The sequence below is a fragment of the Zootermopsis nevadensis genome, unplaced genomic scaffold (genome assembly GCF_977971745.1).
Source record: "Zootermopsis nevadensis isolate Lab colony 2312 unplaced genomic scaffold, Znev_1.0 Znev_ptg000028l, whole genome shotgun sequence".
In the NCBI taxonomy this organism is placed as follows: Eukaryota; Metazoa; Arthropoda; class Insecta; order Blattodea; family Termopsidae; genus Zootermopsis; species Zootermopsis nevadensis.
Genome location: NW_028259160.1, coordinates 7,143,650 through 7,156,699, shown reverse-complemented (window position 1 = coordinate 7,156,699; position 13,050 = coordinate 7,143,650). Strand labels below are relative to the sequence as shown.

General features: G+C 34.6%; 2 protein-coding genes across 5 annotated transcripts in view; both read right to left on the bottom strand.

The window, feature by feature from the left end:
• LOC110830015 (bifunctional FAD diphosphatase/FAD synthase) overlaps nt 1-5,732 on the bottom strand; it is a 24,216-nt gene extending 18,484 nt beyond the window's left edge. For both annotated transcript variants that reach the window (XM_022064369.2, XM_087357213.1), the window contains exon 1: nt 4,866-5,732. In XM_022064369.2, the coding sequence (XP_021920061.2) occupies nt 4,866-5,732 (867 nt within the window). The remainder of the gene's footprint in view (nt 1-4,865) is intronic.
• LOC147872338 (uncharacterized) lies at nt 5,662-13,050 on the bottom strand. 3 transcript variants are annotated; one of them, XM_087357216.1, is made up of 3 exons: nt 12,870-13,050; nt 9,841-9,972; nt 5,662-6,181 (listed from the first exon to the last, which is right to left on the bottom strand). In XM_087357216.1, the coding sequence occupies exons 1-3, from the start codon at nt 12,897-12,899 to the stop codon at nt 5,978-5,980; spliced, it is 366 nt and encodes a 121-aa protein (XP_087213342.1). In that variant the 5' UTR covers nt 12,900-13,050; the 3' UTR covers nt 5,662-5,977. The 3 variants fall into 3 exon arrangements, with proteins under 3 accessions (XP_087213342.1, XP_087213343.1, XP_087213344.1); XM_087357217.1 differs by lacking the exons at nt 9,841-9,972; nt 12,870-13,050 and adding an exon at nt 7,574-8,454; XM_087357218.1 differs by lacking the exons at nt 9,841-9,972; nt 12,870-13,050 and adding an exon at nt 7,177-7,478.

Here is a 13,050-nt window from a genome sequence, read left to right as displayed (position 1 = left end):
TCACAATGTGTCAACATAAATTCAAACTTTGGCTTCTTGTTTCAAATACTTGCAGCTGATATTGGCAGTTAAAATTCTGTACTGAAGTATTATTTGACATGACCTTCAAATGAGTAAAATTTCACATGTTTCACCAAAACAGTTAACACTCTCACCCCAGTCCTCCACATTGTACAGCATACACACATATACTGGTAGTGGTGATAGAATTCATATGTTATATTTATGTAATATATAAATTACTGAGATTACAGTCCTGAAAAGAACAGAAGCAGTCACTTTGTAACAGACATACTGACAGTAATAACAATGACAACAGGTACACACATGCCCTTTTGGTAAAATTAGTCTCTAACTGAATTATGGTATACCACACTAAGCTGGGATTTGTATGACTCACTTGATTGCATTTCATATACCAAAGGAATATGTTTTCTGTTGTTAATGCTGCACTATTTTTACACTGTTGGACTACTGCTACTTTCACATTGTTCACTCAGTTTAATGCAATTAACAAAAACTTGTAATATAACTTGTTCCTGTTTAAACATCTCCAAAGTTGTGTTTGCACTAAACAACTGCACACAGCAAGTTGCTATGATAGCCAACAAGACCTGACAAGAAGGTATGGAAACTGAAATTTTGGGAAAGTTGGTCCAATTTCACAGTAAAAGAAACTGTCCAATGAGGACTTTGTTGAATTGAAACAGTACAGAGAGTAAGATGAGCAGAAGAAAAACAATGACAAGGCATGAACAAGAACCTACCAAAGATTTCCACTTCAAAATTTTTGTCTGAATTCCTCCATACAATTGAAGTGGGGCTGAATATGTGCCATGTAACAAATCAAAACACAGCAGAGCATTCAAATGTCCAGGCAGTCAATATGCAATAGCAGGGAGCTGAATGTCGAGAAGAAACTGGATCGACAGTCATGACTGATAAATTTTTGGAGCAACTAGTCAAGGAAATACCAAGGAAGCAACAATAAAAAATCAAGACAGCAATGATGAGGCAAAAACTAGGAAATGTGTATATTAAAAACAAAGAATATATCTACAGTTACATTTCTTACTTCTTTAGCATTAGCACCCTAATTAAACTGTAATATATTTTTCATTTGTTGAAGGTATGCAGAATAATGGAGTGGCAGAATATCAGAATACATGCTGTTTTGGTTAATTCTTATGGAAATGTCCAATCAGCTTCAGGAGCATAATCCTGACATTCTTGTTGACATAGGTCTTCTGGGTTTTAACACAATGTGGACTTGTATGTAGAAACCAAAACCTCATTTATGCCCAAAAGTCCAAATGGCTTTACAGCCCAGAGGACCAGCACCAACATCTTCATTACCATGAAAACTTCAAATCTCAAATAGTCAACCCAACTGATCGCTACCTGCAAACTTGCAAATCACATTATCAGAACAGTACAATGTTTCAAAATCAACAGAAAATTCAGTGACTTCCACCACTTTGCCCATTCCATTTAAAACACCACATGCAGTGCTATCAACCAAGTTTCTTTATGTATTTAAATTTTACATAATATTTTACTGCATTCTGTTATGTTAGAAGGAACAGGGCCCTTTTAATTTTATTCTTTCTATTATGTTAGGAGGAGCAAATGCTTAACACAATTTATAATTCTGTCATATCATGGAACATATTTCCTACCTTGTCCACTGAATTCTGCCAGACAAATATCTGACACATTAAAACTATAACACTGGAAGAACTATTAAAACAACACATCAAATACAATAATGTACACTTTACATGGTGCTGTACAATAAATGCATTACTGTGATAGCCAGACTTCTCAAATTGTGACAGTGCAATGCAGTGCAGCCACAAGCAACAAAAAATAAAAAAATAAAACAAAGCTTTCACAATCTGTGTCAAGAGGTTAAAAGGTAGCAAAACAATCCAAAATTATAATTAATGTCCTAAAAATTATTTAAATTAATGCAAAGAATAAATTATTCACTTGCTAATCTATACTGTACTTTTTTTAAAAACAGGACAATTATTCCTGACAGCAGGAAATATTTTCATTAAGAGAAGACACAACTTCCAGTTCAAACTGTGTGATGAAGAGTGGCTAAAGTATCAGTTGTATGTCTGAATAGTGAAATCACCTCCTTCCAATACATATGAAATCATAAAAGGAAAGATAACTGCTTTGTATGAGGATTCTCCACAAAAGTTCTGCCAAGTCTTCTTGTTTCCTATATTATAGTTGCATTACCAGTTTAACATCAGCTTAACATTACCTCAAATGCCTTGACAGTCCACTACTTAAGAAAACTATCTTACAGTTTGACGTTCAATGAGGCATGCATATTTACAGAATGTCACCATCACCACCACCAACCCCAAAATATTAAAAACATCCTACAATTAACAAATTAAAAGGTTTTCACAGCACTCCATACAAAATTATCAGGGTTTTTTCTTCCAGATCCCAACACTGAGTAGTAGTAAAAGAAGCTTCCAATATTTTGAGAAGCATACTGCATCCACATTCAGGGTAGAATATGAAGGCAGTATGTTTTTCTGAAAATCCTGAATTCTTTTCCACTACTACAGTGTCAGAATTGAAAAAAATACGAGAAATTATTTTAATTATTGTTTCAAATCTTGTATTTGCTGAAGCATTCTTCCCTTTGAACTGGAAAAAATAAAACAACCACTACTCCTGCTGCCACCTTAATGAAATTTAACCTATAATCATACTTATTTGGTATGACCCCTTTAATACTATGGCCATATATGTTTTCTACTTTGCTTTATCAAGATGCACATTAACATAAGCTTGCTCTGCTATAGGATACTGGCTAGTATACCTTTGATAATCCAGTAGAACTAATTTAAGATTGCATACTGTTCTGTTCTGTTTATGAAGTAAATAAAGATGATCAGTGATACTTGTAGCCATAACAGCAGAAGGAAGCACAAATATATTACTACTGAAAGACAGCGTAAAATTCTTACAAGTTGTGATCAAGCAATAATTGCATGACTGTGATGAATCAGATACATATGAACCAACTGTAATGTTTACTGAAACAGTAACAACCTGAAGAGCATTATTCCTCATGGTACCAAAATGTGACAAATTGAAGGATTAATTGAAAAAATGTAAGGCAAAAAGATGAATTCACATTACCTACACATAAAACAAAGTAAAATATAATTATACACAGTTTCCTTCATTGCAAAGGTCCTATCATACTTCGTCCCATGTAAGATCATAGCAGGCAATATGCACTAAGAATGGATATCAGGATTCAATAGTCATCAGAATTTACATTATCATACAAATTTCATAAGCTTACATGACCAGAACTTATGTTAAGATTTAAGACATAGATTTTGTAAGATAGTGTGGCTTCAAGAAACTTTCCAAACAAGATCAATAAAAAAATATAGCCTTAATGCCAATAACCAAATTAATTACTGTCTACATATACTATTTAGCCCACACAGAGACAAAGAAGCAAATCATTACCTCAGTAGCTTTTAAATTCAGTTTCATAATCCCCTTCATTGTCAATAATAAGACTGTATGAAGATTCATATAAATTATATTTTTGCACAAGAATTTCTCCCCTTTAATTGATCGTACCCACGGGTTTCATATGTCACACCTCTTGTGAATAAAGAGGAAGCTAGTAAGTGCAGGGTTTGGCAGAAAAGACATGTTTCTATGTTGAGTAGTTATAACAATGCAAGGAGTGGAAAGGTTTTCAAAGCTATAGGTACATATAACATGCATGGGAGTGTGTTTGGGAACACACATGAATGTGGCTCCAGCAAGTTGGTATCACATCACATATTGAATGAAGAAGTATGGAGAAGAAGCACAAAATGTTTCCACACTGTTTAACCTCATGATTTAACTGGCTGCCAAGACCTGATTTCTCAGCCCAGACTGTTTTTCATTTGGTTATCTGAATAGTCACGGCCATCCAGTTTTGTAGAACTCGAGACCAATATCAGATCAGCGATTCATGACATGGTACAACATGTGACAGACGATTTCATCAAGTGCTTCCAAGAATGCATCACTGCAGAAGGAGGTATATACTGAATTTTGTTCTCAAAATTGAATAGTATATGTATCGTACTTAATTACAACAATTTCTGTTACATGTTAAAGGGCCAGTTTATATTATTTTCTCAATGTAACAGAAATCATTCACAAATGAAAACAGTCAATTTCCTCTGCCAGACCCTGCACAGTCATTTCAGCTATAATACAGTAACTGCATTCTTAAAATATGCAAGTCACAGAAAACTGTTATGGAAATAACTGGTTCAACAGAAATTATTCTCCACACACATCTCTATAGTTAGGCCAAATGCTTGATCCAGTTATGTCCAAAATGGATCAGTGTCATGTAAACAGTGTTCCCTACTAATTATATCATGTCATACCAAAATCATGAAATAAAAACATGAACTACAAGAGAATTAATTGCACATCTGAATTATTTAACTTGAAAAAATAACATACTTTTAGTACGAATACAGCAGTAAGTCAAGAAGTGCACAAAATACAGACTGGGAAAGTAATTTTGTAGATTCAAAAGCAATGTCAATATCAATGATTCCTTAATTCCCAATCTTTGAAATATCACCAAGTAATCAATAAACAAAATTAAAAATACTGAGGATGAAATCACTGTTTAAGTAGAGCCACAGGCTTATGCACAATACTGCTCTAAAAAAATGTGACTCTTGTGGTGTCATTCTGCATGGATGATATGGGAAAGCCCAGGATAGTAAAGATTCCAAACCCCCATAACCGCAGCTTATGTTCACGCTTCACTCATTTTCACTAGCCTCTGAACGCACCTTCACAGACTCAGTGACTGCTGCAGACAGCCCTCTTTTGGGGGCCTCTTCCACCATCCAGTACACACTTTCCTCCAGGGGATCAACGACAGTTCCAGCAGGCAGCTTCATGCAAAGATAGGATTCTGCTTCTTCCAACTGCTGGCTCGAAATTGACTCAAGTGTCACCTTTGTCATGTAAATGTCATTACCAAGCTGTGGGTAACTACCAAATACAACTGAGCCTTTAAATTTGTCAACAGTGTGATTAAGCACAGGAACAATATCTAACTCTTCGCTCCTGAGGTACAGTTCCCGTGTGTAAAATCTGTCACCGTCAGGGTTCTTGAACAGGTGCTCCAAGTTGGTAACAGCATATTCAAAATATTTTGGTATTCCAGGAAAAATGTACACATTAGCAACTTTAACTACTGGAAAAGTACTGGAATATAACAATGATGGGTCATGACAGTAACCTACAGGCTTCAAATAAATCAGACTTGATAGCTGGGGAACCTGAGCAATCTTCAAAGCAGGATTAGCATCAACATCACTGATGTCACTCACAAAATTTGAATCCAATAATATTTTAGCCAACTCCTTGTTCACTTCAACATGCCGTCCAAAAGCACGAGCAACACCAAGATATGTAACATCATCATGTGTTGGACCAACACCACCACTTGTAAATACCTTGCTATATTTCTCTGAAAATCTTGCCACCTCAGATGCTATCTCATTAACATTATCACCCACAACTGATATTTTACACACCGTTATACCCAGTGAATGGAGACTTTTACATAAGAAATTGGAATTTGTATCAACAACTTGGCCTTTTAATATTTCATCCCCAATTACAATAATGCCAGCAGTGTAAGAAGCCATTTTGTATAATATTAAAAATTACCACCAATGTACTCAGTGTCCCTAAATTAAACTGATTCTCATTCAGATATCCTTATCTAGAAATTTACTTTCCTCATGAATTATTCCTTACAGTTTACGTTCAAAATATCTCTTCTTTCCTTAAATGTTACACAGCAAAGAAAATTGCAATTCACGTACAAGACTTAATATATACCTCCTGTCATCAATTTAAAATAAAACTAACTTCAACTGCCTGATATAAGTCAGTTCACTTGCATGTCACAGAGCTTGTTCAAAGCTTCTGATGAATCCTTCTCAATGTCTTGAAATTTCTTCTGTTCCTCTCTCACATCAACTTTCTTATTAACAATTTCCTGCACTTCTTGTTTCTGAAGTAGTTTAGACTGCACTTCAGTTGTCAATTGTCCATCAACTTCTGCTGTCTTTTTGCGAGTAACTTCATTCAACTGTAACAATAAAGACAAAACAGTCTAAAGATAGCAGACACCAACTCCACAAATATTTCTACAGAAAACATTATGAATTTTACTGTAAAAACACATATACTGTATATGCAAATATGGGGATTATCACAGATAAGACTTTACTGCTTCACAAGGTCGTCATTGTTACATAACACAACTGCTTGATGTAAATTATGTTCATAGCTAGCAATAAGTAAATGAAACTTGAATATCATTATGGAAGTGTAGTAAGACTATTCTAATTACAGTACTTAAGAAGAATCAAAATAGGTATACATATTTTACATACCTCACCACACTTGATAACTGTTTATTGCAGATATAAATCTATTATTGCAAATTTATTCATACCACACATATATCCAGCACAAAGTCAGAAACTTTTTTTATACTTCATTAAACATTCAGCTTGGCAAAAAATGTTTCAAATAAAATTTTCTCATGTACCATTCTTTTCTACAGGTGCATTTTTTTAAGCAAAACTAATGAGTTCAGTTTAAACTTCATGAACATTAAGAGTTCAATAAGGTTAACATAAACTAGAATTAAATTCAGTTACCAACACTTGTGTAGACCCTCAATACCTGATTTCATCAAATCCATTACAAAGTTGAAATGCAGGCAGGCAGATGGTTACAACTTCCTTCATATGTGATTACTTTGTACACACTGTACAAAGAATATATAGCCAATGTTTACAGCTGCTTAGGATAAAACTTGTGAATAACTTATATGTTCCCACATTACATTTGATTGTAAATTTTATTTTTACTATCCTATTCCTTTTTAACAAACTGAAAAATGAACTGGAACACAAATAATATTGCAAAATTATAAAAAAGTTGACAGTGGAACCACGGTTCTGGAGAATCTGACGTAAATACATCTCTGTAATGTAATGTAACGAAATGTAATGAAATGTAATGTAATAATTCTTATATAAGATAAGTACTTGTGATATTCTAAAACGTTTTTACCAGAACAAAATTATCTACTCTATGATGCACTTCTTCTACAAGCGATTCACAGCTCAGCTCTTTCCGCAATAACGAAAGCGGACTGTTGATGGCAGTAATGAAACACAACAATGCCGAATAAACAGATGACATAACAATTAGTTTCTTAAGTAACATAACAATGCACACAGGAGTTCATATAAAAGCTGACAATTGTTGATATGGAACTTACACATCTTCGTTACGTTTTCTTGCTGAATGACCCTTCCGTATAGACGTATTTACGTCAAAAAACATGTATGTGGCTACAATATAGATGTGTGGCGTTTAACAAATAAAAGACAAAAAAGCCTTCGAGCAACAGAAAATTAGAAAAAAGATCTTCATCTCACAATACATAAAGTTTCTGAATACCTACATTCTTCGTGTTTGTACAGCTCCATAGTTCAATCAGTCTAGACACATACGTATTCTTGATAAGACTAATCAACAGCAGAGATATCATACTGCACTTTCTGATAAAGTATTTGTATTGATACAGGTAACAAGGAATACAGGCATAAATTACTTTACCCTTCATTGCATATACACAACACAAAAAAATATTTTGAATAAGCACAAAGATCCTAATGAAATAGTTCAAATTATATTCCCATGTGAGGTGCAATAAGCCTTTTTTTTATAAATCTGACAATATTATGGACTGAACCAAAATAAAATTTGCCAAACAAATTTAATTGCAGACCTATAACATGTAACAGATCATGCCAAAATGCTTTATGTGGTCTGGATAATGAAATATGTAGATACACATAACATCCCCATAACAGGTTCAGAACGCAAATTAATACACACATTTGTCAACATTTACAAAATTACTCAGCAATAATGATAATTCTCATACAATTTCTTTATGGTCTTACCATTCTGAGCCTGAGAAAAGCTTTAAGCAGCAATTTCAATCTTCTCCAGTGGCATTCCACCCATGAAAGTGAAAAGGCTAAGAAGTACTGGAGACTTATACTGTTACTTGAGAACTGTACACAACAGTTTGCATGAGTGACTGACAAGCTTCAAAAATAAACATCGTACAGATCAATCAAGTTTCTATTAGACAATGACTCCACAAACACAAACACACGCATGCACATATAATCTCACTCTCCCTCTGCACAAACCACAATCTATGCCCGGCAGAACACTTCAGTTGAGGTATTAACCTACACAGCCTACAGTTAACACCAAGCATAAATGAGACTTCCTATTTCAAAAAATGAAGAACTGCCTTTGTCACCAATTTTTAAGTCTTGAAGATGATATAAATGCATATGAAAATGAGACTGAAGCGGGGCCATATGAGTGACTCACCTCTCCTATATTCAGTTCAGGATTGAGCACTGCATGGAAGATAAATATAGTAAAACCACATTAATCTGATATCTGATATTTTAAACTTCTGCAAAAATTTAACTGTCAATCACCATGTAATAATATACAACTTTAAATGCTTTATAATGCAGATAATTAAAAAATCAGTTAATTTCTATCCCCGAGTTCTGCAAATACTAAAATTGTAATAATTATTAACACACAGCTTGCATTTTTATATAGTGTGTTCAGCATTACAACTATTCCAAATGCTCTGAACGTGGTGCACCTTGTGTGAACTGACTCATGTGGGAGGAATGGTGAATATGAAAGATTCTAGGGAGAGGGCTGAAAAACTAGAGGGAAATACAATGGTAATTCTTTTCCAATTCATTATTCATTCTACCACTCAACACTATATAGTCTGCATAAGTGACAGTCATTAAAGAAAACAAAGTAAAGCAGTCCAACTACATGCCATGAAGGCACTTGGGGAAGAGGTAGTACTCATTCTTAACCTCGGCACTTGATTGCAGTAAGTGGTCAGTGTCACGCCCCAGCCATGCTCTACCCCCAGGAAAGGACCCCAGTACCCAATGGACAGGAGGTTGGGTGGGTCCATTCTGGAAGCAGAGACTAGAGAAAAAATCCCATCGGGGATTGAACCCTGGATGTCCAGTCCATAGCAAGTCACTATAAACCATAAATAAATCAATATAAAAACTGCATTCATGAAGAAATATGAATTGCCTACATAATCATATGGATGCAAAGTTGACCAGAATGCACTGATTACTGTTAAGATATTCTGCCAAAGGCTTCTATGCTTGGAAAGAAGAATGTCATGTAAGAACAGGAACAAATTGTGATTCTTAGTAGGATTTAGGGTTTTCACAGTGGTGAGTCTGATGATGGCTGTCTTCTAGGTTACAGAGCTGTGTAGTCTGGTAAGGTTTACCAATGTTTCAGAGAACTTTGCCACCTCCATTGTCACCCTGATGATGGAGGCAAAGCCAATGTAATGCCACTTAAAACTCCAATTCAGGTTCAGCTATTAGCAATAACCAAAGGAGGTTATGACAAACAGGACTCTGTCAAAAAAGACCCAAGATGATGATCAATGAAGAAGGCTACAAAGGCAAGTAAACTGCCCAAGTGAATTCACACAATCATGAACTATTTACAAATGATCTTGAAAAAAATTAACTTTCAGAAAAATTAATATTGAGAAAAAGATGAGAAATAAACAGAAACAAGGAAGTACAGGAATACAGAGCATAGACATTTAATATTCCACAAGATGCAATCATGACTCACCTTCTTAAGTTGTACTGTGACTGATTTTGCTTTATTTTTCAATTTCAAACTCCTTGCACCTGCCACCTTAAACACATTCTTCACTTGCTTGTTACTTTTCTTGTGTTTCCCCATCTGCTGTCTATTTAGAACCTGAGAAGAGACATAAAATTCGGTAATGTACTTAAATTAACATGTTTTACTGTTGCAATCTAGCAACAAAGTCATAAGCTCATACAAAACCATCAAATTTCCTATAAAGAGATATAAACTAAAAGTTAGCTACATTTTAATGAATTAGCTTATACAACACAACAGAAAGTTGTATTTCATATCAGAATAAGTTTTAAAATGCATTATTTGCAAATTTTTGGCTCTGCATATACATTCTTGATGTTCATTTAGTCCAGATACAAATTTATTGCTGTGAACTTAACACTACAGGTAGTCTCCCTCACCTTTCATTACATACACACCAATTAAGAATTATACACTATAACCTAACTCTCTGGTAGCAGAACACCAACACAGATATCACCAAAGCCCACTATCAGACATGATCTTGAGCTAACTCCAACCATTTACCATCCTCACAAGATCCGTCTTGATATTATCCTCCCAACATCTTCTTGGTCTGTCCAGTGGTCATTTTCTTGAAGGATTCCCCACCAAAATTCTGTAAGCACCCCTTGCCTCCCCCCCATGCAAGCTACATGTCCAACGCATCAAAGTCTCCTGGATTTCACTATCCTCACTATGCTAGGTAACCCATACAATTCACACAGCTCCTCGTTATGCATTATCCTAAATTCCCCATTTATTTCATCCCTCAAAGGTCCAAATATTTCCCTGAGCACCTTGTTTTTAAATACCTGTAATTTACATTCTTCCTTCATGGTAAGCGACTATGTTTCACACCGTACAAGACAACAGGCGAAATTATTGTTTTATATATCCTGTTTTCAACAGTAAATGAGATGATAACAGTTTTTGAATTGAATAAAAATAAGAATTCCCTGAATGTATTTTGCTCTTAATGTCATCATAGACCACATTTCTATTTGCTATTGTTGTTCCCAGATACTTAAATCTTTTTAAGCAAAAGCTTGTGTAAATATTATTTAAAACTTCAGTTTGTACCTCAAGAAAACACCACATTTATTCAAGATCAACTGAAAATGCTGCTTAAGGAAATAATGTTTAAACAGAAAAACATACAAAACTCATAATACAAAATGCAGCATTACTGAATTTTAAAGAATATGGTACATACCATTACCACTCAGTTATACAGAGTTAATATTGTTTATTAAAGATGTATAATGTAACAAATAAGCAATTTCATTATATCACTAAAGTTTGTCATGGCCGATTAGTTAGCACCTCTGCTACATATTTAGGACATCATAGGTTCAAATAATGACCCACAGACCAGCTTGCATGAGTGAGTTTTTATATGACTTTCTTCCAAGTAAATTCCAAAACAGTACCTTAAATTTGGCCATGACCATTTCCTTCAATATCCTTTCAAATTCATCATTTGTCAATTAACCAATCAATTGAGGGTGTATAATCTGAACTCCTGACAGCATCATTAAATAAACCATGAACGAATAAATAGATAATAAAATCAGTGCAAATAATGGATACTCTAATTGGTAAAATATATCATTTCCTTTTTGTATATTTATCACATTCTATTACACATTTGCATTTCTGATAATCCTCACCATTGTCTTCCACACACAGCCTCTTTGTTTGGGGTTCTTCTAGGAGATATTGTGCACACTTTCTGGAACCCTTACAATGCATACTTGATTCCATAGTAAGAACATTTTTTGACAACAAGAATGTCACACGCATCATCTCTTTCTTCATAGCAACATTTCGAACATGAAATACTTCTATCAAATCTTCTTTTAGCTCTAAACCCAAATTTTCTTCCACCATTTCTTTTGCTATAGCCACAGGATTATCACCCTTTGCAAAACAGTATAGATAAACAACTGGGAATGTCTTTACTTCTACTGCATCTAATTCTTCTGGAGTAAAGAGACCAATGAAAACTTTCAAAAATGTAGCTGCCATGGCAGGTAGGTTCATTGTGATATGCATTGTGCTATTTGCAAAGTCCTTATTCTGCCACCTTTGTAACATATCACTTCTCACATCTTCTTTAATGAAAGCTTCACCATCTTTATTAAAAGTCTGAAATAATTTGTCTACCTTATTAAGTTTCACATTATGTTTCAACCACTTATATGATTCTGGATTTAGGTCATTTGCATAGACAATACATTTCTTCTTGGCAGCTGGTATTGCAAAAGGACCTACACCTGCAAAGACATCATATAGAATGTCCCCCTGCTTAACTTTCTTTACTATTCTCTCATGTTCTGTACACAGTCGTGGGTTCCAGTACACAGATGAGAAGTCAAACTTATATGTGCAGTGATTCTCACGAACTTCAGTCAACATGGAATCTTCCCCACACAAAATTTCCATTCTGAAATTCCTGTACATGTTGTCAATAATGTCTGTTTTGTTAACAACTGTTCTTGCACCCTTAATTTTATCAAGTAAAATTTGGCCAATCACCTGCTTATAATCCAGTAAGTGATCTCGAAGATTCACATGAATAATATGCCCTATTACTGAATAGCTTGTTAAACTATCCTTATCTTCTGGTAAAATAGCTTTCAGCAATTCATCTGCTCCCCAGTTATCATAAGTTAAATCCAATTTTCCAAAACTGAGTGAATCCTTGCTTATATTAAAATTCTGCAGTATGCTTCTATCATCTTCCTCAATATCATCAAAACATTTCACCATTGTAGGATTCAACACAATTTTTCTGGCTGAAGACGGACTTTCTGTAGTGGTACACTCAAGTGAACTTGGTTCCAATACTTGTACAGCTTTAAAATTATTCAATTTCAGAAGATACTTCTTAAGGTGCTTCGTTATGGGACCCAACTTCATTTCATTTATCATTAGCCATGGTACAACGATGCTTTTGCAAAACTTCCCCCGATCTAGACTTTTCATACCTCGAACTTCGGTTGGTGGAAATAAGACATGCTGGTCCACACTGTGGTTAATATCACCTCCACTTAAAGACATGCTGACTTCAGTCTGCCCTTTCATAAATGATGTGTGAGAAAACCTACTCACACAAAATTGAAGCCTTGAATTATGACAGAGAAACTGCAAAATCGTTTTCGTATGCAT